Source organism: Rhipicephalus microplus, chromosome 6 (genome assembly GCF_043290135.1).
Source record: "Rhipicephalus microplus isolate Deutch F79 chromosome 6, USDA_Rmic, whole genome shotgun sequence".
NCBI lineage: Eukaryota > Metazoa > Arthropoda > Arachnida > Ixodida > Ixodidae > Rhipicephalus > Rhipicephalus microplus.
The window spans coordinates 13,552,851-13,578,550 of NC_134705.1; the positions used below are offsets into that span (position 1 = coordinate 13,552,851).

Sequence of the window (25,700 nt, forward strand, 5' to 3'; positions counted from 1 at the left end):
CATGGCGTGTCATCGGAGTTGTCTTTAGGCCTAACTCCTTCGATGGCGAGACGAACTTTGCGTGCAAGAATGACATGCTAGCGCACTCGTGGCAACTTGCTTCTTTGCAAGCAAGAAAGCACATCACTCGCTAGTTTCTCAGAACTGCGGACGGGCACTTTATAAATCGGCAGTGGACCCCATAGTGAAGCTCGTCACCCCCCCCCTCCCTCCCTCCACTGCCAAGGATTACTCAGTGCGGCGGCTAGCAGTTTTGCGCGTCGGCACTCAGGAATGCAATACCAAGCGTAGTGCGTGCCGATTTTTTTGTCATCGCAGCTAAACATTTCACGCATCGTCTATGATCGCCGCTGCCAAGTGCATCACCCGCCGACTGCACTGTCCACGTGGCCGTGCACTTCACAGTCATACGGAGTGCTGTCAATAAGTTTTCTTGATGCGATTTAGACGTGCTTGGTATCGCTACGAGTGTCTATGAATGTTCTGAGACAATGATTAGTGTTTCCGTGACCGGCCGTATGATGATGCGTTTCACGGCTAGAGTGACAAAAGAGCATGCATGAAGCAGGGGTCACGAATTTTTATGTGCACAACTCGTGCAAAACTGCTAAAAAATTCCCGTGCCACTGGTGTTCTGCTTATAATTGTGTTATTTGGAAAGAAGGCATATTCTATCACGGAGTCAGTTAGTTTTCTAATGCAATAAACCTCTCTCTGTATAAAAACTGCTCAGTGATTATTTGTAATCAAATACTTAATTATGCTAATGACAGCTTGAACAGAAGAAAGATGTGTAATCATTGCAGTACATGGTCTTATTCAATTACAATCTTTTTTGTCATGCCTATCACACCACTTTTTCATACAGAGAAGTTGGTTTGAAATCCAGTCGTTATTGGCAGATAAAAAAAAAAAGAGGTTATGAAAAAAAAAAAAGACAACACAAGCACCATGAGCAGACGCCATATGCCTGAGAAGTGAAGTATCACGAGACAAACATGGGGTCACAATTTTTAGAGACCTAACGAGAATTTGAAACTTTAAACGTAGTTTTCTGAATTCTGTTTTTTTTTTTTTTTGCATTAGGCTCAGCCCCTCCACAAAGTTCAATGAAGAGATAATGTGTCTTTCATTAAGTATTTGTGGTATCGCCTTAAAATTTTTATGGAAGCACTGGGAGGCCATTCTTAGTGTCTGTGTCAATTTTATCGATAGTTAACCAGAAAAAAGAAAGTTCATTTTCAAAGGCATGTCTCCCCTTAAAGGAGCACTGACATCAAATTTCAAGATCGAGTTGCGCTCATCATTCGATCGCTTGGTATGCATAGGTCTTCTTGGCAAAATTTGAACGGCATCCGTCGCGTGGAAGTTACTTTAGTTAGATGTCAAACAGCATAGAAAAGCTAAGGAGAAAAAAGGGAAAATAGACGGCCCTGCGACATCGACACTAGTGCTACATGTTCAGTGTGATACATTCCACAAACATCATCCTGTGTGAGGATGCCCTAGTAGCGATGACGTGTACGATTCGAGTGTTCTTATCGTGACGCCGACTGGCTCCGAAGCGCAGAAACGCACTCGCTCGTCGCGTCTGATCTTCGTTGCACCAATTTGAATGATTTCGTAAACTTATCAAGATAAAAATTACCTTTGAAAGAACGGCAAAAGAAAAGAGCATGATTAAACGTGTGCTTGTTGGTCAGCAAGTCAGGGAATCGTTGTGAGTTGCAGGTGAGTTGCAGTTGTCTAGTTGTAAGCACGGAAAAAGCGCAATGAGGGTGTCTTTTCATATCACGCATGGGTTACACATCAACACAACCAAAAGCTATCAAAATTGGAACAGCGTATAGTCGGATATCATCGCTAACAAGTAACACGCAAGAGGCTGGATAAGTGGGTCCATCTAGAGATGCAAAAAAGAACCTGGCAAGCATGAAACGTATTCTATTTCTCTGCTAATGCTCATTCGCCATAGCTATACTGCATTGAGCCCTCTGCGTATACCTGAATGCATTGCACGCCAAAACACACCAATATAGCTAACTGAGACACACGAGCGAACATGGCTGAAGTGTGCATCCTCGGGCACCTCTGCAGTGCCACTTGGAATGGCATTCATTTCGGAATCACTGTTCTGCAAAAGGTCTATCGAAGCAAAAATAATTTGCGACGTCGCGAATCGCGGGGATTTCAAGCTCCAGACAATCGTATTGAGCTCGAGCTGACAGTTTGTACAGCAACGACAGCAATGCAGATGACAGGCATAACTGAACGTGTCCACCTAGCAGACGAAATGTTTGCAGAGCAGCTGAGCCTGACGTCACTCTTTTCTGTGGAGGAGTGGTTAGCTGTGGCGTGATCTGGAGGGGACCGCGAGGTAGCGCCACTGCTGGTGCTCCCAGCGCTCGAAATTGCAGGATTGCTGGCCGTTTTGAATAGTGCTAGATACCATTGATATAAATAAATAAAAGTGATAGTTATTCATCCCTCAGTTGCGTTTTAGGTCGTGAATCGCTGCTACGGGGTCTATAGCTACTCGCTGACGCAAAAATCTTGGCATGAGTAAATTTCATATCAGTGCTCCTTTAAGGGGTTTCGAAGAGTGAAATTCATTACTATTGACCATAGGCATGGTTTTTTTCAGAGAACATTCAGCTTTGTTTACTGATTTCACATATGCAATTACATTTGTAATTACATTTTCTTTTTGCCAATCCAAAAAAAAGTTACAATTCTTATTCTATGAATATAGGATGTGATTTGCTTAAAAAGTAGTGCATTTGGAGAGCCAAAATTCAGCTGGCATGTTCCTGAATGTTCAAACAGCGAAAGTTTGAAATTTAATACTTGTATCTCAATTTTAGACAAAGTTATGAAGTCTTCATGTCCTATTCTGTTAGCTGTGAATTTTCGCTGGTGATTTCTAGAATATTTCATAATATTGTGATCTCCTAAAATACTTTGTTTTTTTTTGCCCTCGCTGATCCTCTATCATTCATGCAAAGAAGAAAGTAAAAAATTTCGAAAATTTAATGAGTATTGGTGACAAAGTGTTGATCCCAAAATTCAAATCACGCAAAAATCTTAATCTGAGAAAAATGCAAAAAACTGAAAACTTGCGAAAATAAACATTTCAGAATGAAAAGTCACAACACTTATAATTACAATCACTCGGAAAGTTTCTGGGGAGTAATCTGAAACAGGCTTCTGTTTGTCCTTCTTCCTTGCGGCTGCCTGGAATGCTGCTGAACATGTACACTTTCTCTTCATGCCAGATCTCAACTGCCCACTGGATGTCTCGGCTTGTTGGCTCTAGCTACAGTTCACTCAAAATAAGTGAACTAGATGACTTTTTTCCAAGGTAGAAGTGCACCACACAAAATAAGTGAACTAGACGACTTGTTTCCAAGGTAGAAGTGCACAACAGCATCTTCCACAGCAGTCTCAAAAGCAAACAATGCCGCATTCTTGTCCTTTTGTGACAGGCTCCAGATAACCAAGTGCAACGCCTCATTCACATTCTCAGAGGTGGAAGGGCTGTGCCAATTGTGCCATTCTGCCCCAATCTGGCCTGCTGCACCTGGCTGTGCATAAACAGCAATTTCTGTGATAATTGTCGATTGAAAGTGTAAACCGTCAAATCTGGCTGATTAGTATCGTCAACCGAGCAACACTGAGCGTTTACTACATCGAGGACTCAGTCGCATTCATATCCAGTCGACTCGTAATTCTATTCATTAGTGGGGCTCTCATTGCACTTATTGCTATAGTTCGCTCGCAAAAGTGGTGGCACCAACATGGCAGTCCGAGTTTACAAGTGCAATAGTGCACCTATTGAGGTGCCCCATCACCACCAATAAACGGATACGTTATCACAGCAGATGTCGGCCAAAGTATATACCAGAAAGTCTTTTCTTCCTTTTTGCCAGAGTGCGGAAAAAAATCATACGGGGCTGGAACTTTCGCACGAGTATATTATCGAGCGTAGTGGCGACGCTGATTAAAGAGCATTACGAAATTTTACCGGGCCAGGATAAGCAGCGACTGAAGTGGCGACAGAACGAACACTGTCGGTTTTCCGTGATGCATATGGGCTCTTCTCCACCGCGATATGATACTGAGTGACAACTCACAGTTATTGAAGCATGGAGTGGTCGCATGCACTCGGATTATCTCCTGGTTAGGTGCGGGCAGCGCTGTGTCTATGCTGCTTACATCATTGCTGCCGGGCGGCTCGCTCTTGGTTAGTTGCGTGCAGTGCGGCGCCTACCCTGCTGACACTGCCCACACCATTGCTACCGGGTGGCTCGCTGTAATGTACGCACCGATTTGATGTGTAAATTGCTGGTCTCTGCTTCGCTTCAGACCGAAGACAGATGAACAGAGTAGTGTGTTTCCGAGTGAAGTGTGCCGCGATTATATATACTCCATTTCTTTCACACATCAGGTACATCGCTGTGAAGGCTATAGCGAGACTCCTTGTAGTAGATACGTCGCGTAAAAAAATAGTTCCGTGTTTTTATCACCCAGAATATTCTTTTTTGCTTCAGGCAGATTATGAAATGGGAATATTTTGTATCTCTCTCACACATGCATGCACGTGCAGGTGGTAAGTTTGCTAAGCTCATTAGTACTGAATGCTTAGTGAAAACCATTGGAATTTTTTTACCAGCAATACTTTTGATTGACGATAAGGTTTGACCTTCGAGAGCTGCTCCAAAACTAACTGGCATTGCTCTAAAACACACCTTTCAGTGCTCCAAATCTGCTCCAAAAGTCTTCTTTTACTGTGCCGAAGCTGCTCCAAAACATCATTATTCTTACTCTTTTAGTTGCTCACCGAAGTCCACTTTCGCCCCTGCATTCTGCCTATTTCCTCTAGCGTATCCTTTCTGAAGCTTCTTGTTGGATAAGCACTTATAGACAGGGTGCAGCGCATGGCCGTCGGCCTCTGGCAAGTTCTACAGTTGCGCCCACATATAACGGCCCCTTTTAAAATGAACCTTCACTCAACACGAATGATACCCGCCTGACCATGAAAATATACATTACTTAAATGGCACAAAATCGCACTTACAACGAAGGTCTTTGAGTGCCGCTGATGGGTTACAGCGAACGGAGTCTGCACTCCAGCGACTTGCCCATGACACATTTTTGACCGCCAATACTTATTGTTAAACGCCGGCCCTGCCTCTGCAGCCTTCTAGTTGTCGCTCTCCCCAACCTTTTTTGTTACGCACCCTGCACTGCCAGACAAAGCCTTCGTTTTCACACTGCCACCGATATTTCGAACATTGGTTGACCAGCTAGTCTCCCCACTGTTTTTGATTCCTAGTTTTCTTATACTATTGTTGGTATCGTCAGCCTGGAGCGAGCAGACCATTTGCCAACACCATTGGCTACTGAGTAAACCTTAGTCTTCATCTTGCTTGGAGCAGTGGTTATTGTTCCAGTGCAAGTGCTTGTGCCACCCCACCGACTTAATTTGCGATTCGTTCTGCGATTCGTTTTGTGTTTTTAAAACTTGCTCTCGCTCACTTTGCACTTAGCTCAGCATGCCCTCCGCACATTTGCGGAAGTATAAAAACCGCTTTTACACAGAACGAATAGTGAATTATCTAGATTGGCGAGGCTGCACAAGTCTGCTGGCGCCACAATGTGATTCTTTGACCTCTACGTGCGCAGACCGCTCTCCATAGTTTTCCTACATGTGAATTGCATGTTTCGTGAATCTTACAAGCAAGCTACCTGACCTGCCTTCTTTCCCCGTGTCTTGATTTTTAAGGTCGCCTTCCCACCATATGCTCCCCGCTCTTCACTCTATTGCAACTCCTTGCCTGCCTTTTGCAAGTCTGCTTTCCTCTATTTATCGCGATTTCCTCACTCGTTTCCACTGCTCTAAGACCCCAGCCACACTGGCTCGAATTCAGAAGTTTTATTTTCTGACTAGCAACGGGCCCAGAGCATTTGCACGTGTTCTGGTTTGTATGTCGGGCATGCACGTCTTGCTTGCTGTTGGTGTGCGTGTTGAATTGAGGGAAGGCTGAACTGGGGGTTGACCTTGAGGAGAAAAAATTATTTTGCTCAGTTGCTTGTTAGTGAGGCTATCATGAGTAAAAGGGCATGAGGCACGTGCCGAAGGTCTAGGAGTGGTGATGTTATGCTGAACTGTGGAAAAGTACTCTACGGTATGCGTCACGTGGTGCATGTAACTAAAGGGCAATTAGGGCACCGACGTGTGAAGTTGCTCATCACTTCCACCGTGGCTCGGAGAGTTGTAGAGCTTGGTTCGCTGACGACGAGTAAAATGCCCGTCCCCAGTTCTGAAGAACTAGCCGGCAATGTGATTTGTTGTTTGTGACGAAACACATTGCAGCTTTTCACTTTCTCATGTTTGCCAGCACTATAGGTCCGTTCGATTCACCTGCACCGGTCGGAACCGGTTCACGGCTGTGCACGCGAAGTTTATTTATTTATTTATTTATTTATTGTACCCTCAGGGCCAGAGGCATTGAAGAGGAGAGTGGGTTTACAAAAAATGGATTCAGAAGGTGAGTAAAGGGGAGTACAGGATTCAACGTTTACTAAATAATCAATTTTAGCTGATAACAAAGTTAGGACACAAAAGTAGAACAAAAGAGATCTGGTGTACATATTTTAAATAATCCTAGTATACAATTCTAGCTACAAAACACATCAGAACACGCAAGAACATAAAAAAACGAAAAAGGCACACGTAATAAGTAACCTCAGTTTACAATGTTTGTTAGTGCAGCGCGAAACAGCTGATAATCAGTAATCGCAGCAGTCGCTCCAGGAAGCTGGTTCCAGTCTTTGCTGGTGCGTGGGACAAAAGATTCTGAACACGTAATTGTTTGGCATATAGGTATACCAACTTTGTGCGCATGATCGATGCGAGAGGACACGTAGGACGGTGAAAGAAAAAGATTAGCACGAAGGTGGGGGCTATTATGGAAGATTTTATGAAAAAGGCACAGGCGAAAAAACTTACGACGAGAAGAAAGGGAAGTCAGCTGCAACGAGTTTTTCATAGCTGTAACGCTTGCTGTTCGATCGTAATCGTGTAGGATAAACCGGGCAGAGTTATTTTGGACCAGTTCGAGGGCTTTGATCAGATAAACCATGCTGGGATCCCAAACTGAAGCAGCATATTCTAATTTACTTCTAACCAAGTTCTTATACATCAGTAGTTTTAGAGTGGCAGGTGAAGAAGAAAAATTGCGACGAAGATAGCCTAACATACGGTTTGCATTGTTAATAATGTTGCTTATGTGAACGGACCATGTCAGGCAAGAAGTAATGTGCACACCTAAGTACCGGTAGGATGAAACACCATCGAGTAGAACATTATTAAGATGGTACGAGGCGGGAGTGGTTGAAGTTCGACATACGCGTAAAACTTTACACTTTTTAATATTAAGGTTCATTAGCCAAAGACTGCACCAGTTTGAAATAGCGTTAAGGTCGTTTTGTATAATACTAACATCGCTTGTGTCGTTAATTTCACGAAATATCACACAATCGTCAGCGAACAGGTGTATGTTTGATGAAACGCAATCAGTGAGGTCATTGATGTAAATTAAAAATAAGAGGGGGCCCAGGACTGAGCCTTGGGGTACGCCCGAAGTAACAGAACATTCTGGGGAATTATATGAGTTGGCTGCAACAAACTGTGTACGGCCACACAAAAAGTGTTCAAGCCATTTGAACACATCACGATCAAGGTTAAGTTTGCTAAGTTTCAGGAGCAGGAGATTATGGGACACTTTCTCAAAGGCTTTTGCAAAATCTAAAAAAATACAGTCTGCTTTAGAACGACGGTCAAGAATGCGGTTCAGAAATTGTGCAGCGTGAGTTCAGCGGTGCAGGCAGAGCACAACACCCGAAACAAATGACAATGTGCCGACAAGGTGTTGGCCTTATTTCTTTTCGGTTAGTTTACACCGTTCATCAGACACTGACCTATGGCGAAACGCACATGCGGACAGTTTATGAGGCGCAAACATCTTGAAAATACACAGCGCGTTTGTAGAGGCAGGTACGACGCCTAAGCCACCTACGTCTAAGTGCTGCGTCGTCTGCTCAGCTGCACGCGCGGCTGCACCAAGCCGGCACCGTCAGCGAAGGAGGTGCAGGAAAATCGTGAACCGGTGCTGCACCTCTTCTGCACCTTTCGAAACGATCGGCAGGGTTCAGCGGTCGTCAATGCTGCACCGCTGAAACGAATGGCAAGGTGCAGCACCTCGTGAACTGGTTCTCGTGGTGCAGGCAAATCGAACGGACCTTATGTTTTTGCCCGCAAAGATCAGACTTATCTTGTACAGATGCTCCTAAAGCATCTGTACAAGATATTTTTTTTTTTTTTTGGCGTGTGTGTGTACTTTTTGTTGGTTGCATGATTCTGCAGTAGTTGTCTTTCAAATCTTCAGCGCGGTGCAAAAGTGCCGCCTCAAATGCGTCATGTGCTGTTCTGCGCGTATGTATTGCATCGCATGTGTGTTCCATTTATGTATGTTATGTATAACTTCGAGTTGCTGGTCACAATAATACCGAGAAATTATCTCGAGACCTGTACGGTACTTCTTTTTTGCAAATAATTGTTTGTACTTCCACCCTGTAACGGCCCACTTCTGGGCTAACAGTATAAATAAATGAAATGAAATGAAATGAAATGAAAGTAAAACGGAGCGCATGAGCTGTGGCCAAACGGTGCGAAACTGCATGTCAGCATGCTTTATCAGAAGATGCGCTCCAGATAGCGAGAGTGTGTCAGCTTATCCGGCTGACCCATCCTGATAATCAAATGGTCGCCTATCGCCAGCGCAAGCAAAACTATGCTACTATCATCACAGCTTGTCAGGGGTAAAAATGGTCACATTTTTGGTGATGCAGAGAAGCACATGCCTCCAAAGATTTCTTCATGACGCAGGCGAACAAATGGATAAATCACTGAAAGCGTCCCTTGATGAGCAATGATGGTAGCAGCACGTATTTGACTCGAGAGGGCGATAAGGCCAGCATCTGAATATTAAGATAGTTCAGCTGGATGTGCCAATGCACTCTAGCTGTCTGCAGCTCGTCTTTTGATAGAGCGCACTGGCAGGCAGCTTTGCCACGTTCATCCACAGCTCGCGTGTTCCGTTATACTAATTGTGTGCTATAAGTGGAGTTAGATATAGCCACCACTCCAAGCAGTAAGCTCCGCACAATGCAGTGACCACACATTACTAAGTAGCCTGCCTTCAAACCCCTTTTTCTGTGTGGTGTAGGGAAAGGTGAAAGAGCTGAGCAAGGTTCATCAGCTGGAGCTGGAGGCGGAGCGGACTGATCATCAACGGCGCCTGGATGCACTGGAGCAGCGCTGCCAAGAGCAGGCCCACCTGGCTGAGGAGCTGCGGGCACGCCTGGCAGAAGCCGTGCAGACACACAGCCGAGAGGTAGGTGGCCACGGAATCCAATTATCCTTCTCTTGTCTGTGTCCGGGCAGGTGCTTCTGTTGGCTCAAATGTCCGTCATAGCTGAATTCAAAGTCCTGTGAACTTAAGGGGAAATGTGCCCTTTGAAAACTGAAAAATCTGGAAAAAGTTGGTTTTTTGAAAACCACATATGCGGGTAGTAGGTCACACAAACTACCTGTTCTGTAAATATCAATGTCTAATTAATTACAAAACTCCGTCACTTAAATTATACAACATGCCACGGCAGCCGGCGAGCGGCCAGCGAGTGCTAAAAATTCTCCAAATTTACGTGTTTGAAATTGCTGAGCCACCCTGTCAAGCGCCGCCATCTTGGTCTTGTTTTGCTCGTTAACTCTCACTTGTTTTTAAAGACTATAGTCTTTCTTGGGGTACTTCGACGCAAAAATTTTGATCTCTCTGTCTGTATGTCTGTTTGTCTGCCTTAAGGATCCCTCAAAAGGCACCAAACGGTACCCCAAACGGCCACTCCATTCGCAGCACCCACCAATGTTGCTCAAGTTACAGCTTTTATACTTGTGCGATTGTCAATTAAAAAGCAATTATTGAGCATATTTGAGGCACCATAACAACACGTCAATATTTTCTGTGTGTTTTTATACTAGAGAAGTCACACATGAGTAGTTCTTATGACCGTAGCGTTTATCACGCTGCATTGGCAATGCAACGCTATGCACAAAAAGGCAAGTGTTTCCAACGCTTTGCTAAAGGCGCATTTACACTAGAGAGACAAGACACCGATTTTGGTCAGCGGGCTGTCTTTAGGAGTCTATTTTCTCTTGTCGTCGGCCTATGTACACTGCAAAGACACAAGCAGTCCGCCGATGGTCTCTTGAAGGCTCCACCCGCGTCTTGTCGTGCTCACGGTCTTTCGTTGGCCAATTCCGTAGTCACATTGAGGGCACACGCAGCGACATAGACTAAACTTGCACACCTGCACCTCATTTTCAACCATGCTCCCTGCTCTGTCATTGTCCCTCCCCAGCTATGTGGCGCATCTCCCGCTATAATCCATGGTAACAAGGGACGGGGGTGGTGCACACAATAGGGAAGCGAAGAAAAGACTTCTGTTGGGTGCTCAAGCTGCCTATTCAGATGCTGCGCAAGCCTTGAAGAGGGCATTGTTAAGTAGGTACCCACGCTAGCACAGCAAAAGCAGATATTTACAAATTTTGAGTGCACATAACACGCGTAAGAGCATATTTTCGACAGTTAACCTTTGGCGGGAGGGTAAAATAAGGCCTGCGCCATGGTACACAATTCGTTGATGCGGGATTGCTGTCTAAAAACATTTTGTTTGCCGGGGATCCGGAAATATTTCGTTGCCGCGGAGATTTCGTACTCGTGGGGTTTCATTATTGTGGTTTCGACTGTAGTAGATGGCGATGGAGCCCTACGCTCAGCTGCTTCGGTTGAGCTAGCAACAAGTGCCATAGCCGAACAGGTTGCTGTAGCTTTAACGATGATCAACCTCTCACACACCAACATCTTCACAGACTCTCGCGCCACCATTCGGGCTTCTGAAACTGGCAACATCGCTCGAGAAGCAGCCCACATTTTAAAAACATGCAAATACATGGGTTCGCACTACCTCTCTTGTTTCCCTGCCCACATGGGCAAAGATGTCCATCCATAGCAACCTTATCTCAACGAAATGGCTCATGATCGAGCACGAGAACTCACTCGTGGTGACAATCAATCAGCCACTGAAGAAGCTGGGCAGAGACGTACAGTTTGATGACCCATTACTCACCTTCCACGAAATTACCTCCCACTACAGAAACAACAGAAGCAGATACCCTTTACCTTATGCAAAGCTTGAACGTGCGCAAGAGGTAGCTTTTCGCATGCTACAAAGGAAATCTTGCATATCACAGGGCCGACTCAGTCATTACAACTCGGACATTAATTCACAATGCCCATACTGCACAGAAGTGTACTGTTCACTTGAACACACGCTCTGACAATGTCCCGCATTACCTCAGGGACCTCTCACCAGTGAGTCCGACTGGGAGGAGGCACTCAGGAGCTCCGATCTCCGAAACCAACAAAAGGCCGTCCAGAGGGCCCAAGGAACTGGTGGAACGCTACCACGTTACCGCCCCGACTCGAGTGTCACCTACAGTAGCAGCTGCTAAAATGTCCCACAGGAACACCCTGGTGGCTTAAACTTCTTAGGACCGTGTACCGTAAATACTCGAGTCTAACGCGCACCTTTTTTCCAGTTAAGCGAGTTCATAAATCGCATGCGCTTTAAAATCGAGTACAAAAAAAAAATGAATTTGGTTATTCTATTGCCATCGGCATTTTCAAAATGGCCGCCCCCTGCGTGCGTCGGCATGGCACGTCGGCCATTTCTGATTATGTGTTTCCCTTGTGCGGCTTTTCGTATGTGTGCTGAGGAGTTCGTCATCTTGTAGTGCATTAGCATCGACGGCATTGAAGGGCCGACTCCAAAAACTTGAGTGCACCACGATGCCGCTTTTAAAAGTAAAGTCACCGCTTGTGCAGAAACGGACAGAAATCGGGCCGCATCGCAGGCGTTCGGAGTTCCCGAAACATGCGTGCGGGACTGGCAAAAACAAAAGCAGAAGATTGTTGACAGCAAAGCTTCACGCAAAGGCTTCAGTGGACCACAGCAGGGTCGGATTCCGCAAATTAAAGAGCTGCTCGGCGAGTATGTGCTAGAGCAGCGAGCGGCACAGCGGCCCGTGACGACAGAACTGCTCCAAGTGCGAACTATGCAATTAGTCTTAGAAAAAGGTCTAATGCGGAGCCAGTTTAAAGCGAGCAGGTGCTGGCTAACTAACTTTATGAAGAGGAAAGGCTTTTCCCTCCGAAGGGGAACATGCATATGCGAAAAGTTTTGCGGAGGAGTAGGATGAAAAGCTTCAGTTTTCAGAGGTTTGTCTTAAACTTGGGGAACAACAACGGCTACCTGCTTGGGCAAATCGGGAATGCCAATCAGACACCTCTTTACTTCTACATGCCTGGCACCACAACCGTCGAGAAGAAGGGGGCGAAGCAAGTTCGCGTGCTGGCATCGGTCCACGGTAAAACTACAGTGACGGCAATGCTCTGTTACACGTCAGATGAGCACAAGCTTCGCCCGTACTTAATATTTAAATGGAAGATGCTCCCGAAAGGAGTCGTTTTTTCGAGTGGTGTGATCGTGCGGGCCAGCGAGAAAAATGGGTGGGCGTTGCAATCGATGTCTTACTTTTTTTTTTTTTCGCAGTGGAAATCGGGTGCGTGTTACAATCGAGGGCACGGTAGAATCGAGTAAATATGGTATTGGCCCATCGCACTAACAAGCTGTCTATGTAAACTTTTCGAAAAGATGATAAATACCTGATTTGTACTCTACCTACTTGACCTGTACCAGTACGGTTTTCATGAAGGTAGAATCGTCATTGACCACCTGGTGCGTATGGAGTCACATATTCTAGACACTTTCATCCACAAACAATTCATCCTCTTGGTGTTTCTCGGTATTTAAAGAGGCATACGACATCACATGATGCTTTGGCATACTGCGAGATCTCTCACACTCAGGTGTTTAGAGTAACGTGCTGGACATGATCGAAAGTTCTTTCATTTTTCAATTGCACTTTTCATGCCAGAGTGAAGAATGCCTTGTCTCGAACATTTGGCCAGGATACTGAAGTGCCTCAAAGTGGTGTGCTGAGTTGCACACTGTTCATTATAAATTTAATACCTTGCATTTCTCAATTCCGCGCTATATATTCTAGTGCACATATGTTGATGACGTGCAGATAGGTGAGAGGTTTCAATTCATGCAACCTCGCGATGCGAGAGCAGCAGGTTCAGCTTGGCCTGACTAAGGTAACCAAGTGGGTAGATGAGAATGGGTTCATCCTTGATCCACAAAAAAGCACATGCATTTTATTCACAAGAAATAGAGGTCTCCTTTCCATCCAGATCCGGACACTGACCTGAATGTGCTCAAGGTTCTATCGCGTACATCATTGGGCAGTCATAGAAGATGCCTGATGAATCTTCTTAAAAGCCTCATGTGCAGGCTACTAGATTATGGGGCGATAATCATCAGTCTGCAGCACTAAGTGCCTTGCATGTGCTTGACCCTGTCCACCATTTTTTCACCGACGAAACGTAGGCAAATACAGTCAAAGCTCGTTAATTTTAACTTCAATAATTCAAATTTATGGATAGTTCGAACTGTAAATTATGGTCCAGCCAAGCTCCATACGAGCCTATGAATAAAAAAGCCCGTTAATTCGAACGCGAGTAGGTTCCGCCGTGGATAATTCGAACTATGCGCCACCGCGCCGCCGGCTTGGCTAGTCACTCGATAGGGCAGCTGCCGAGTTACGAAGCCGCGTTGACAGGGAGCGGAGAGAAAAACACAGAAACTGGCACGGAGGCCAGAGTGCAGAAAATAGCGCCACTTACACTTCACCCTCCTCCCCCCACAATCTCTCTTTCTCGGCAGCTGCCTGCTCTCTGTCCTTCGTAACCTCCAAGATTTGTTTTTTTTTTAAGCACCAATCTTGGAGCCTTTGAAAATGCTGCGTAGTTGTCGCTGTTAGATGACAGATGGCATGACCAGCTCACAGCAAAGAGTTGAGATACCGTCGAAGAGCTAGGCTTCGGGAAACAAGTGATTATCCGGCGACGGTCAAAATGGGTTGTTGTGTGGAATGTGGTGCAGTGAGGGCATGTGTTGTGCGTTGCTGTGATGTGAAACCTTCTGTCCAGTCCGCTGCTCCCAGTTCCCTCCCATTGAAGGATCACCACTGATCATACTGGCCAAGCGCTAATAAATCGGCGCAGCGCCGACAAACACGTGCCTTTCCTGACGTCGTGAAAAGGTAGCGCTAGCTGTCGGGTTGGCGCAGACGGAGTGTGGCGGCGAAATACAAATTAAATCGCATGTGTGACAGTATACAAGCATGGCGAAGGGAAAATCAAGGAATAAAGGACGTATCGAGGATGAGACACAGAGTATCAGATGCAATGGGTGGGGAAGTTGGGTTTACAAAGATGAAACAAACTTTTAAGATATTGATGCAGCAGAGAAAGTGGAGTTCATATGCTCACTCTGCAAAAAGATAGACGAGCTGGAATCGCAGTTAACAGCTTGCCAGCAGTGGGCCTGCTCAGAGCTTCGGGCCAAGATCGAGACGCTCGAGGCTACGGTGTGAGAGCTGACTGTTACTACAGCCTCAGGAACAGCAACTCCCAGTTGTACATGGAAACACCGAGAGCCTCCAAGACGAAAACAAGTCAGCCCTACAGCCTTCGTCTGTGACTATTGCCCCCAAGATGAGCAAACACTTGCAGATGGAGTTCCCTGACGCTCAAGCGAGCAACAGGGTGTCGGAACAGCCTCCTTCTAAACCTTTGGCCACCAAGATAAGCAAACACCTGCAGACGGAGTTTCGTGACGTTCCAGCAAACAGCATGGTGTCAAAACAAGCAAGTGTCTATGACTACACGGATCAGCAAGGCCCACCTGGGCAATCCAAGGAGGCAGACACTCAGGTTCAGCCAAATCTACCGAGTCTCACACCAGCTGAGCAAATGAAATTGACAGAAACGCAAACTTTAGAAAATACCAACTAGAGAAAACTGAGGAAAAGTGACGCGCGACCAAAGAAGGCTGTTGGAAAACGACTCACCAAAGAGGCATCTGAGAAAGCCCTGACTGGTAGCCAGCAACTGCAGCAGCAGCCTTCAGACCACCCATCAAGCAGAGCGAATCCAAACTTGAACAAGAAATGGGTACGGCCAGATCCGGAAGCTGAGTGGGAGGTCATAATTGGGGGGGATGGCAATATGGGAAGAATCGTGCCAAACGTACAAACTAATGTAGATCCCCCCAAAGCGGTTGATTATTTGTTTTAGAAAAAGGCCACATGTGAAAAAGTGATGCACTATGTTGATACCTATGAGCGAAAAGCAAGAAATGTGCTCCGCCAATGCATAGTGCATTTCAGGCTCACTGAGGTACTGAGGCAGGATTGGTGTCGTATCACCCAGATCTTCAAAATGAGCTGGCACAATCGCAATGCCAAGCTAGTGGTATGCTCCATTCCAGAAATCTCCTCTAGAGGTGTTGAAACCAGGGCTGCAATACAGTTAGCCAACACACAGCTGAGGAGATGGTGCAAGCGCAGCAGACACAGGTTCCTCGACATGAACAAGGGTTGGAGACCAGATATGATGGACAAAGACGGGTTAGACTACAACAACACAGGAGTGCGCTTTGTAGCCAGGAAAATCAGTACCGTCTCTCAAGTTTCTTTAGAACAGCGGCGACAGGCAACCCAGGCTGCAGACATCACGACGCCACCATTGGATAAGTCCACAGAGATCGAAAGACAACTGGACTATGTCGAAGTATGGGGACGCCCCCCCCCCCCCCCCCCAGCAGCAACAGCATCGAGGCCCACTGCCAAGACTTCCAGCATGGGCACAGACTCCAACTTTCCCATAGAACATCCCAGACCCCCCCAATACCATGTATCACACTGTAGGGGAGCTGGTGCGCCATCACCTTGTGATGGCCATGAGGGTACGACAATGAGGCATAGGCGCCCTCCAAGAAGACACAAGCATACACCTGGAGTCAGTGTAGGCTTCCTCAACTTACATGGTGTGAGGAAGATGTCAAAATGGGATGAACTTTTTCAGACTATTCAGGCAGAAGACTTCACCTTATTTGCTGTGGCCGAAACGCATCTCCGAGACCTTGAGGAGCCACCTCCAAACGCAGAATGGCATTGGGAAAGCTGCAACAGAACGGCGGGATCCCGCAAAGGAGGAGGCATGGGAGTGCTCTGGCGCAGCAATACCAGGTGGACCAGGCTGGAGGGTCCCTGCAACGAACACATGTGGATTTCTGGTGAACTTCTGGGTATGCCAGTGCTCTTTGGGGTGGTGTACCTCAGCGCCGCACGCGCTGAAGATACTGGGAACTGCCGCACTATTGAATGTATTGAAAAAAAATGTGATCCGATGGGCCATAGGAAAGCAAGTACTCCTGATGGGAGATTTTAATGGACATATTCAACCTCTTGATGGGTACCAGGATGTCAGCGGATCCCTTCTAGTACAATTGGCAGAAGAATTGGCATTGGAAGTGACCAATCTCCGACCCGACTGCGAGGGTATGGTCACGTGGTGTGCGCGCAACAGTCAGTCATGTATTGACTATGCCCTTGTGTCACGCAGACTGGCAATGCACCTTGATAAGACAGATGCTTGGGCTGGTTGGTGATTGGGAATCAACATATTTGCACAGCGCAAAACTACGAGTAGTTACGACGTAACTACAGAAGAAACAAGGACAGAAAGACCGCTGTAGTTACGACGTAACTACAGAAGAAGCAAGGACATAAAGAGCGCTGTAGTTACGTCGTAACTACTCGTAGTCTTGCGCTGTGCAAATATGGCAATGCACGTTTACTGAGTGCATGTTAATGAGGCAGGCCAATACAGTGTGGGGAGTGACCACAACAGAATGAAGCTGAATTTCGCAGCCTCACCCTACCATAGAACCCAGTGCCGACACCGCAGCCCAGCAAGGTGGTTCTTAGCAGTAGAAGCCTACGGAGCAATAACTGAGGCATTTGAAGCGAGCGATATACACAATAATCTAGATGGCCCAGTTACGTATGAAGCGTTCATCAAAGAACTGAAAGACATAACGGGCAGACATTAAATTCGTGTAAGCTCTCAAAAAGGTGTTTAGCGTAAACCTTGGTGGGACACCGAGGTGAAAGAGGCGTTGAAAGCCCGACGGACAGCAGATCGAGAGCATCGGAGCGCCATTCAGAACTTACCAGCTGAAGATTGCGAGCAGGCGTGGCACGAGTACCTGGGGCTGAAGTGGCATATGCAACAACTAGTGCAACGCAAGATTGCGGAAAGCGACCACAAGAAAATCAAGGAGCTCACAACACCAGGTCATAGTAAAATGCAGAACTTTTGGAGATATGTATCGGCATTGAACAGAAAAAGCCCCCTCACGACCAACCCTCTGAGACAAGGTGAATGGAGAACAGTTCTCCGACGTTAAAAAGCGGATAACTGAGTACATTCAGAACATTTTCGGAGCCCCGACTTCGGTGACAGCCGCAGAGACTGAAGTACATATACCACCAGCCCCAGGGGATGCACAGGAGACAGACCGTGAATGGAAAGTCGCACGAGTAGTGCTAGAACGTGCACTAGCACGAATAGCATCACATACGGCACATGGGCTGGATGATATACCCGCAGGTCTGGTAAAGCGCCTGGAAAAGATAGCGAGGAAACATCTTGCTGCTATCTTCACGGGTACTATAGAATGCAACCCCGTCCCCGAAGACTGGTTGCGAAGCCGTGCGTGTCTAGTCCCCAAGAAAAGCGCTGACAGCAGTTTCCTCAGCAGCTACAGGCCCATAACTGTGACCATTGTGCTATACAGGTTATTTGCTCAAGTAGTTAAAGCACGGATGAGTAGATGGGCTGAAAGTAGCAGACACTTCACCGAACTCCAAAATGGCTTCTGCCCAAACAAACGCCTGGAGGACAATTTTTTCGTGGTTACCAATGCATTGAGGTTGCGCGTAAACAATCTCGCCATCTACTCGCATGCTTCCTAAATGTTTCGAAGGCATACGACAGTGTTCCACACGACCTAATGCTGCAGCGCATGACCCAGCTGGACATGCCACAAAAATGGATAGACCTTCTGCATTGCCTTTATGCCGATTGCTCGATGGTGGCACGCTTTGCAGATACGGCATCTGAACCAGTTACGGTCCGCAGAGGACTCAAGCAGGAGTGCCCACTCACGCCACTGCTCTACGTGCTATATGCATCAGGTTTAGAAAGTGCGCTCATCCAGTCAAATATCGGTTTCCATATGAAATTCCTGTCGGAAGGGTAGCCTGAAGTATGGACACTGCCAGGGTTGGTTTCTGCAGATGATATTGTTCTTATTGCAGAAGACCTACATCAGCTACAACAGCTGGTGACAATATCAGCTCTCTATTTGGCATACCTAGGCCTTTGGTTTAACTCTCATAAGTCGGCTGTTGTCCAATTCGGCTGTTGTCCAATTTTTTGGAAAAGTAGACACAAACCTCCCGTTGGAACTTTCTACTGAGACAAGTTGTCTATCTCAACAAAATACTGGTACCTGGGGGTGACCATAGGCACGGGAAAAGACCCATGCTAGGGGCACGAGGATCGATTGCGGCTGGCCTCCCAGCGTGCGAGCTGCATTCTGCTCCGGAGAAGCCTCTGGGGCTGCAGCAGATATGTATTGGTGCGAGGTCTGTGGAAATCGATCCATGTACCATGTCTGACCTTTGCAAACGCCATCATACGCCTGTCCAGCAAGACCTGTGAGGGCAGGAGCGAGGCCAAAGGGAGGTGGGTCGTTTGGCATTGGGCTGCCATGGAAAGGTAGCAGTGGAGGCCACACAGGGGGGACAAAAGTTGGTCTACGTACGAAGTGCGGGAAGCCACGAGCAAGATCGTTTATGAAGGACGCCTACGCTTCATGAATGATCAGCGGTGGGCCCGTCGTATGTTCCGCTACCTGCACTTCGTGGAACTCGGGACACAGTGGTCGAACAGAGTCTACTCTCTTCGACGCAAATACAATATGTTGGACTCCTCATCAATCGAGACCATGGAGCACAAGCTTTCCGCAGCAGTCCGGAAATGGATACGCGACGTGGAGAATGCGCAATGGGAAATCTCGATGCAGCAGACGAGTACACTTCAGCTGCATTGTACATACAAAGAGGCCATTGCCCCGATATCTGTGTGTGACAACAGTGGTGGAAGTAGTCTATTCTTTGAAGCGCGTGCTGGAGCACTTCGCACGCTCACATACCGTAGCCACTTCGACCCAAACACCTACTCGACCCTATGCAGAGCGTGCGGAGCAGAACAGGAGACAGTCGAGCACTTGGTGCTACAATGCCAAAAACTCTCACCCTGCCCGTCAGAGGCCACTACACTTCCTCAGGCGCTGGCCTTGGCCGGCAGGAATGCAAAAGCAGTTTCCACCACAAAGACAAGGCTCCAACAGTGGTGGAAGTGGTGTCAAGAGTGAACTCCTCTTTGTGCTTTTGATCTTTTTTGTTCTTTTCTTTATATACCTAGGCTTGAACACAACATATATGTATTCATCCGTTACAAAGGGCAAAGCCACAAATCATTATCATTATCAAATTGGGTGCGTCGTAGCACCTGATTTGGTAAGGATAATGATTTGATGATAATGATAATGATGATCTTCGCCCAGCCTTCTCTGCAGTCTCTGTCTTGGGCGTGCGTCGTACACCTCGATTGTTGGTGCTGGGAGTAGCTTCCGGCTGTTGCGATTCTTTGTGTTGGTGTTAGTCCTCGGCTAACGTTTGTCGCAGTGGCGCCGGTAGTAGCTTCCCATTTGTCGTGATTCTGCTGCTCCGACTTGATGGTGTGTGCTCGAGGCAAATACCGGGCCGAAACACTTCAGGAGAAAGCTGATATCCTGCGGGAAGTGGACACCGGACTTTTGCCTAAGCAAGATATCGCGAAAAATCATGGGATACAAAAAACGACACTATCTACTTATATAAAAATAGGAGGACTATTGAAAACTTCTTAGAGGCAGTAGTTGCGAGCAAAAGGAGGAGGTTGTGGCCCGCAAAGTATCCTGACCTTGAGAAAGCGCTGCTCATTTGGATAAAGGAAATGCATTCGCAGGACATACCACTGAGTGGCCCAGTCATACTGGCAAAGGCAGCCGACTTCGCCCTGCAGCTAGACTACAACGACTTCACTCCTTCAGATGGGTGGTTGCACCGTTTTCGCGAGCGCTACGACCTCGTTTTCTATGCTGTGTCGGGTGAAATGAACGCCGTCAACATGGAAACGTGTGAAGGTTGGCGCTCGGAAATCCTTCAAGGCTACATGAAGTATTCTCCGCAGGACATATTTAATGCGAATGAAACTGCTTTATTTTTCAAATTGCTGCCCACCAAAACTATCACGTATAAAGGCGACAAGTGCACGGGAGGGAAGAAAAGTAAAGAATGGATAACTGGGATGGTTGCTGCGAACATAACCAGGACCGAGGAGTTGCCTCTGTTTGTGATAGGCCAATCGAGAAGTCCTCGTTGCTTCAAGAACAACCGGTCCCTCCCATCAGACTATGCAGCCAACAAAAAGGCCTGGATTACGGGGGAATCATTCGCGCCGCAGCTGGGGAAGCTTGACAAGAAGTTCGAACGCTATGGCCGCAAAGTCCTGCTTCTTGTGGACAACTGTTCGGCTCATAAAGTCAACGTTGAGACAAAGGCCATTGAGCTGGTCTTCCTTCCAGCAAACATGACAGCGGTACTGCAGCCTATGGACCAGGGTATAATTAGAAATTTAAAATCATTTCATCTGCGTCATATGTTGGAACGAATTATTTTGTGCAATAGCTACCAAGTGACACTCCTAAGTGCACTACACATGCTTGTGCGTGCTTGGGAGCAAGTGACAACGCTTACGATACCAAATCGCTTTCGCCACTGTGGCTTCAGCACCGAAGCGCCTCAAGCTGACGAGCCACCAGTGCTCGAACACGGCTTCACCGCCCCCATGGCAAACGTTTTGGAAGACGTCTGCTTTGCGGACTACGTCGATGTGGACTCAAGTGCAGTGGCGTGTGGTGCACTCACAGATGGCTACATAATATGTCAGGTGAGAAGTGCAGAACCTGTCGCTGCCAGTGACGATGATGAGGAGGAGGACGAAGCACCAGTGCGGCCCTCTGCTGCGGAAGTCATGGCCGGGTTGAATGCCGCCCGTCTTTTCTTAAGTTTTGAAGAAGGCGGAGAAGAGGACTTCCGCCAAATTCACTTGTTAGAGGAAAAAGTGCTGGCTGTCGCCTTCAAGGAAAGAAGGCAGACCGCGATCACAGATTTTTTTCAAAAAGTAAATTGTTATGCCCTACTCGCAGTGTGCTATTATTGTTCTTCACTTTCATTAGTTCGAACTTTCGTTAATTCGAACTGAGGTGGCTTCCCCTTGTGGTTCGAATTAACGAGCTTTTACTGTACTGGATTTAGGGTAGTTGGCTGCAGATAGAGACACTATCCAGTCTACTTACGAAGCCCATTGATTTGGTTTGTTCACTGGTCTTGGAACTCCAGTGGCAAAGCTCGAAGCTGCTTACACTGCTTCCACCTGGCAGTGTTGAAGTCATGGACAGCAGGAAAAAGTGCGGTGCATGAGTAGCCTCAAAGGGGACATACAGGCCTGCCTTTCCAAAAAATATGATGCGTGTAGCAGCAACATGGTGTCGGCAGATCTCACGAGGCTTGTCTACAATAAACACGCAAGCGCAGACCGATACTATTGTGTGGGCTGCATCGCCGTTGCTGATGGTCACCTCGTTCTCCTACTTTCTCTCACGGCCAGACGAACTCCATAGAGCTTGTTTGGGAACATTAAGGGTTTCGTAGCAGCGTCAAACATCATGCTTAAGCTTCAAGACATTCATACTGTAAGAAGTGAAATAAAACTCATATTGATTTTTCGTCAGGTCAACAAAGCTTCAATAGTTTTAGTGCCAAAAAAGAACTATCTGCTAAAATGAAGGCTGCTAAAGAACATTATTACAAGGTTACTTTGCCAAAACTAATGAAAGTGAATCTTCATAAATTCTGGAAGGCTATCCTATCATCTGGTTCTTCATCACGCACAATGACAAATAACAAAGTTTCAGTTTCTGATCCAGAGATAATCGCTTAAGCTTCAGTCTTTACGACTGACAACTCGGACATTCCTGCTTTTTATTCAGAATCTCATCCTAGAATCAACGATGTGTCAGTGTTTCTTGGGCGCATATTCAGTCTCATTTTAAACTTGGACACCAAGAAATCATGCTGTACCGACGGCATCCCGACAGCTTTCCTAGTTAGTTGCGCTCTTTGGTGTAGCAGATACGTCACAGCTATTTTAGGAAATCTCTCACATCAGCGACACTTCCTTCTCTGTGGAATTGTGCTTCCATTCTCCACCTATTTAAACCAGGTAATGTTAACATAATAAGCAATTATATACCCATCCTTTTAACAGCCCATTCTTGTAAAATGCTTGTGCATATTATCTTCAAACACATCATGAAATTTCTTGAAATAAAGAAAATTTTGAGCACTTCTCAATACGGTTTTAGACTTCGTCCATGACATCAGGAGCTCTTTAAACATAAGTGACCAGGTTGATCTCATATTCATTGATTTTGTCAAGGCCTTGGACTCGGTATCACATTCTAAACTATTGCACAAAATGTTTGTTATACTGAAGAATGCATAATTGGTTGGCTGAATATCCGGCATTCTTTTGCAGTGTTCACAATATGTGTGCGTCCTTTCTACTTACTCGCCGTTGATGCTGGTTTCGTCAGGAGTTTCTGGAGGTTGTGTGCTAGGACCCTCTTATTCCTGCTTTATATTAATGACCTCCCCTTGCACACTTCAGTGAAAAAACCCCTTTTGCAGATGACTACATCCTGTATCATACTTTCAAATCTCAGCTGGAGATTCATAATTCATTTTCTCTTTTTTTGTAGCTGGTCCAAATCTTGGTAAATGAATATTGACTTCTTCAAGACAGTCATTCTGTCATTTACCTTACGTTCATGCTTGTTGAATTTTGACAATGTTTTAACAATGTTAGTTTCTGTAGGGTGTCTGAATTTAAGTACCTTGGCATCTTTATGACACATAATTTATCATGGTCCAAACATATTGATCTCACATGCAACAAAGCCCTTAAGAGTTGAGGGTATTTACATGATAAGTTTCGTCTTGCTCTTCAGGAAACCAAACTGCTTACTTACGAAATTCTTATTCGCCCCATTCTCGAATACGGTAGTGTGGTTTGGAACCCTGATAAAAAAAGTGTGACATGACTAGAATGGGTTCAAGAAAGAGCTGTATGCTTTATATATATGCAAGAGATATGGCAGGGATTTTTCTCCAATAAATTTCCTTCCTCAGCAAGGCCTCACTGTACTTGTGAAGTGTTACCATGTCGAATATATAAAATTTCTGCACAATTAAATCAAATATTTTTGCTTTGGCACTCTAAAATCTTATCTGAAGTTCACCTACACTGACATGTTCAAATATAGCTTTTCCATTTCAAATTGAGAAGCCTGGATTTTGCTGCCACGAAGTGTTCGTTCTGCTCCATTTCTGGAAGCCTGCTCATGAATGTTGATTTGTTCTTGTTGTTGTTTTTTATTTTCCCACTCCTGCGGTAGCCTCATTGAGGCTGCTGTTGAGGAAAGGACAAGCCGCTGTCCCCATGGCAAAGTCGATCGTTTACCTTGTTATTCGAACCCTCTGATCTTCTCCTAATGATGATAGTGGCTCTCGTCGTCGTTTACACAATATTTAACAGGTGCAGTTATATAAATTGAATGATTTGTTCTCATTTATTGATTCAGTGACTGAAGTAAATATTATACATCTTGCATAAACATATAAAAAAAACTCGAACGTGATTTGAACTCATAGGAAATGGTGATGATAAGAATAAATAGAAAAAGTCAGACTAGTTTCATTGCAATGCTGGTCATCCCATCTGAAAATTAGCAAAACATTTCAAAAAGGCATCAAGGAAGTGCCAATTGCTGCGTAACTCAACAGATAATTATTGTAGTATACCTACTTCCACACAGACCGTGCCACCTGTCGAATTAACGACAAGACATGTGCATATGAACATACTTATGAAGTGCGCTGTGTCATGATTGGCTGAAAGTGGCCGTACCTTCCACAGCTCTACCAACAGCTTGTGAAATGGAGTATAGGCCTATATTCTCTCCATATTTTGTGGGCAAGACTATTGCGTTAGCGACAAAGTTGTAGTGCTTCAGTTGTAATGTGCTTCATTCACAGAGACGAATTACATCGCCCGCTGGCTTTTCAGAACCATCACAGATAGGCATTTTGCGCATCAGTGGCGGATCCCCCGGCCAAGCTTCGGCCCAGCGGCTGGCAATTTCGCGCATCAGTGCCCCTAAACGCAAGACCAAGCTAACTGCACGCCGATTTTTTCATTGCCTTAGTTGGGCATAACTCACAATTAACAGATCACACATAGGGGCCCTTCGTTCCTATATCGGTACATGGATAGTTTCGGTGTGCCGTTCCCGTCTCGAAAGTATGCCAACCGGTGTTCGAAGTTGGACGTTTTTCAATTTGGGATGTTCATGGTAGAAAAGTCTGCTGTAAAGTAGTCCTGATCACCCGGCAAGCATCACATTTTAGTCAATTATATCCGAATGTCCTTTGTACCTGAATCCGTAGTGAATGAAGCTCAATCAATGGAACAAATAGGGTGGTCGGCATAACAGCACCACTTCGTATGTAGCATCCGAAAGTCTGTTGTAAACAGCTCCATTGTAACAAGGTCATACTGTATTTCAAAAGATAACTAGATGAATGAAGCATGAAAAAAAAAGTAGGTTTTCTCAACAAACATGCCTTGGCACTACAGTAAAGCCTCGTTATAACGAAGTGGGATATACCGAAATAATGAATATAATGAAACAATTGTAATTCCCCTTGAAATTTTCATACATGCCTATGTATTAAAACCTCGTTTTAGCAAAGCGAAAATTTCCCCGCAATGGATATAACGAACCATTTCTTGTCCACAATGAGCATTTACTGATCAGTTTGATATATGTCAATTTTCAATATCTTATAGCGCACGACGGTTTAAGTCTCATCAGGGTCGCGGTGATTCAAAACTCGCGCCTTGCGCTTACTGGGAGATGCTTGCCAACGCGTGTGTGAAAGCGAGTCTCTTTGCTTTTCTTCTCCTCTGGAACTAATGGACTCGCCCGCGCAGCAGCTCATGCGAGCGTGCGCATTAGCTGGCCTCCCCTCTCATGTAGAACTCGTTGACCCGCCCGCGCATCTGAACTTCTTTCCTTCAGCTTCGTGCTGAGGCCTCGCACACCTCTGGGGCGGCGCAGATTGCGGCCATTGTGGCTTTCTACTTTGTCGTTCGCTGTGGCAAAGCAACACCACCGCTGTCAGTTTCTGCCGCTAGACGCGAGATGGACAACAGCAGCGGCAAAAGTAAGCGCGAAAATATAACAATCGAGCAGAAGTCGGCAATGTTGAAAGCTCTTCAGTCTGGCATCAAGAAAAAAAAAAGTGCCTG

At 46.0% G+C, this 25,700-nt stretch overlaps 1 protein-coding gene across 11 annotated transcripts in view; it reads left to right on the forward strand.

Annotated features, from left to right (window-relative positions):
- The window catches only part of LOC119167714 (uncharacterized), a 537,665-nt gene that overhangs the window by 188,354 nt on the left and 323,611 nt on the right, over nt 1–25,700 (forward strand). For all 11 annotated transcript variants that reach the window (XM_075865823.1, XM_075865821.1, XM_075865822.1 and 8 more), the window contains exon 10: nt 9,291–9,458. In XM_075865823.1, coding sequence (XP_075721938.1) covers nt 9,291–9,458 — 168 coding nt within the window. The remainder of the gene's footprint in view (nt 1–9,290; nt 9,459–25,700) is intronic.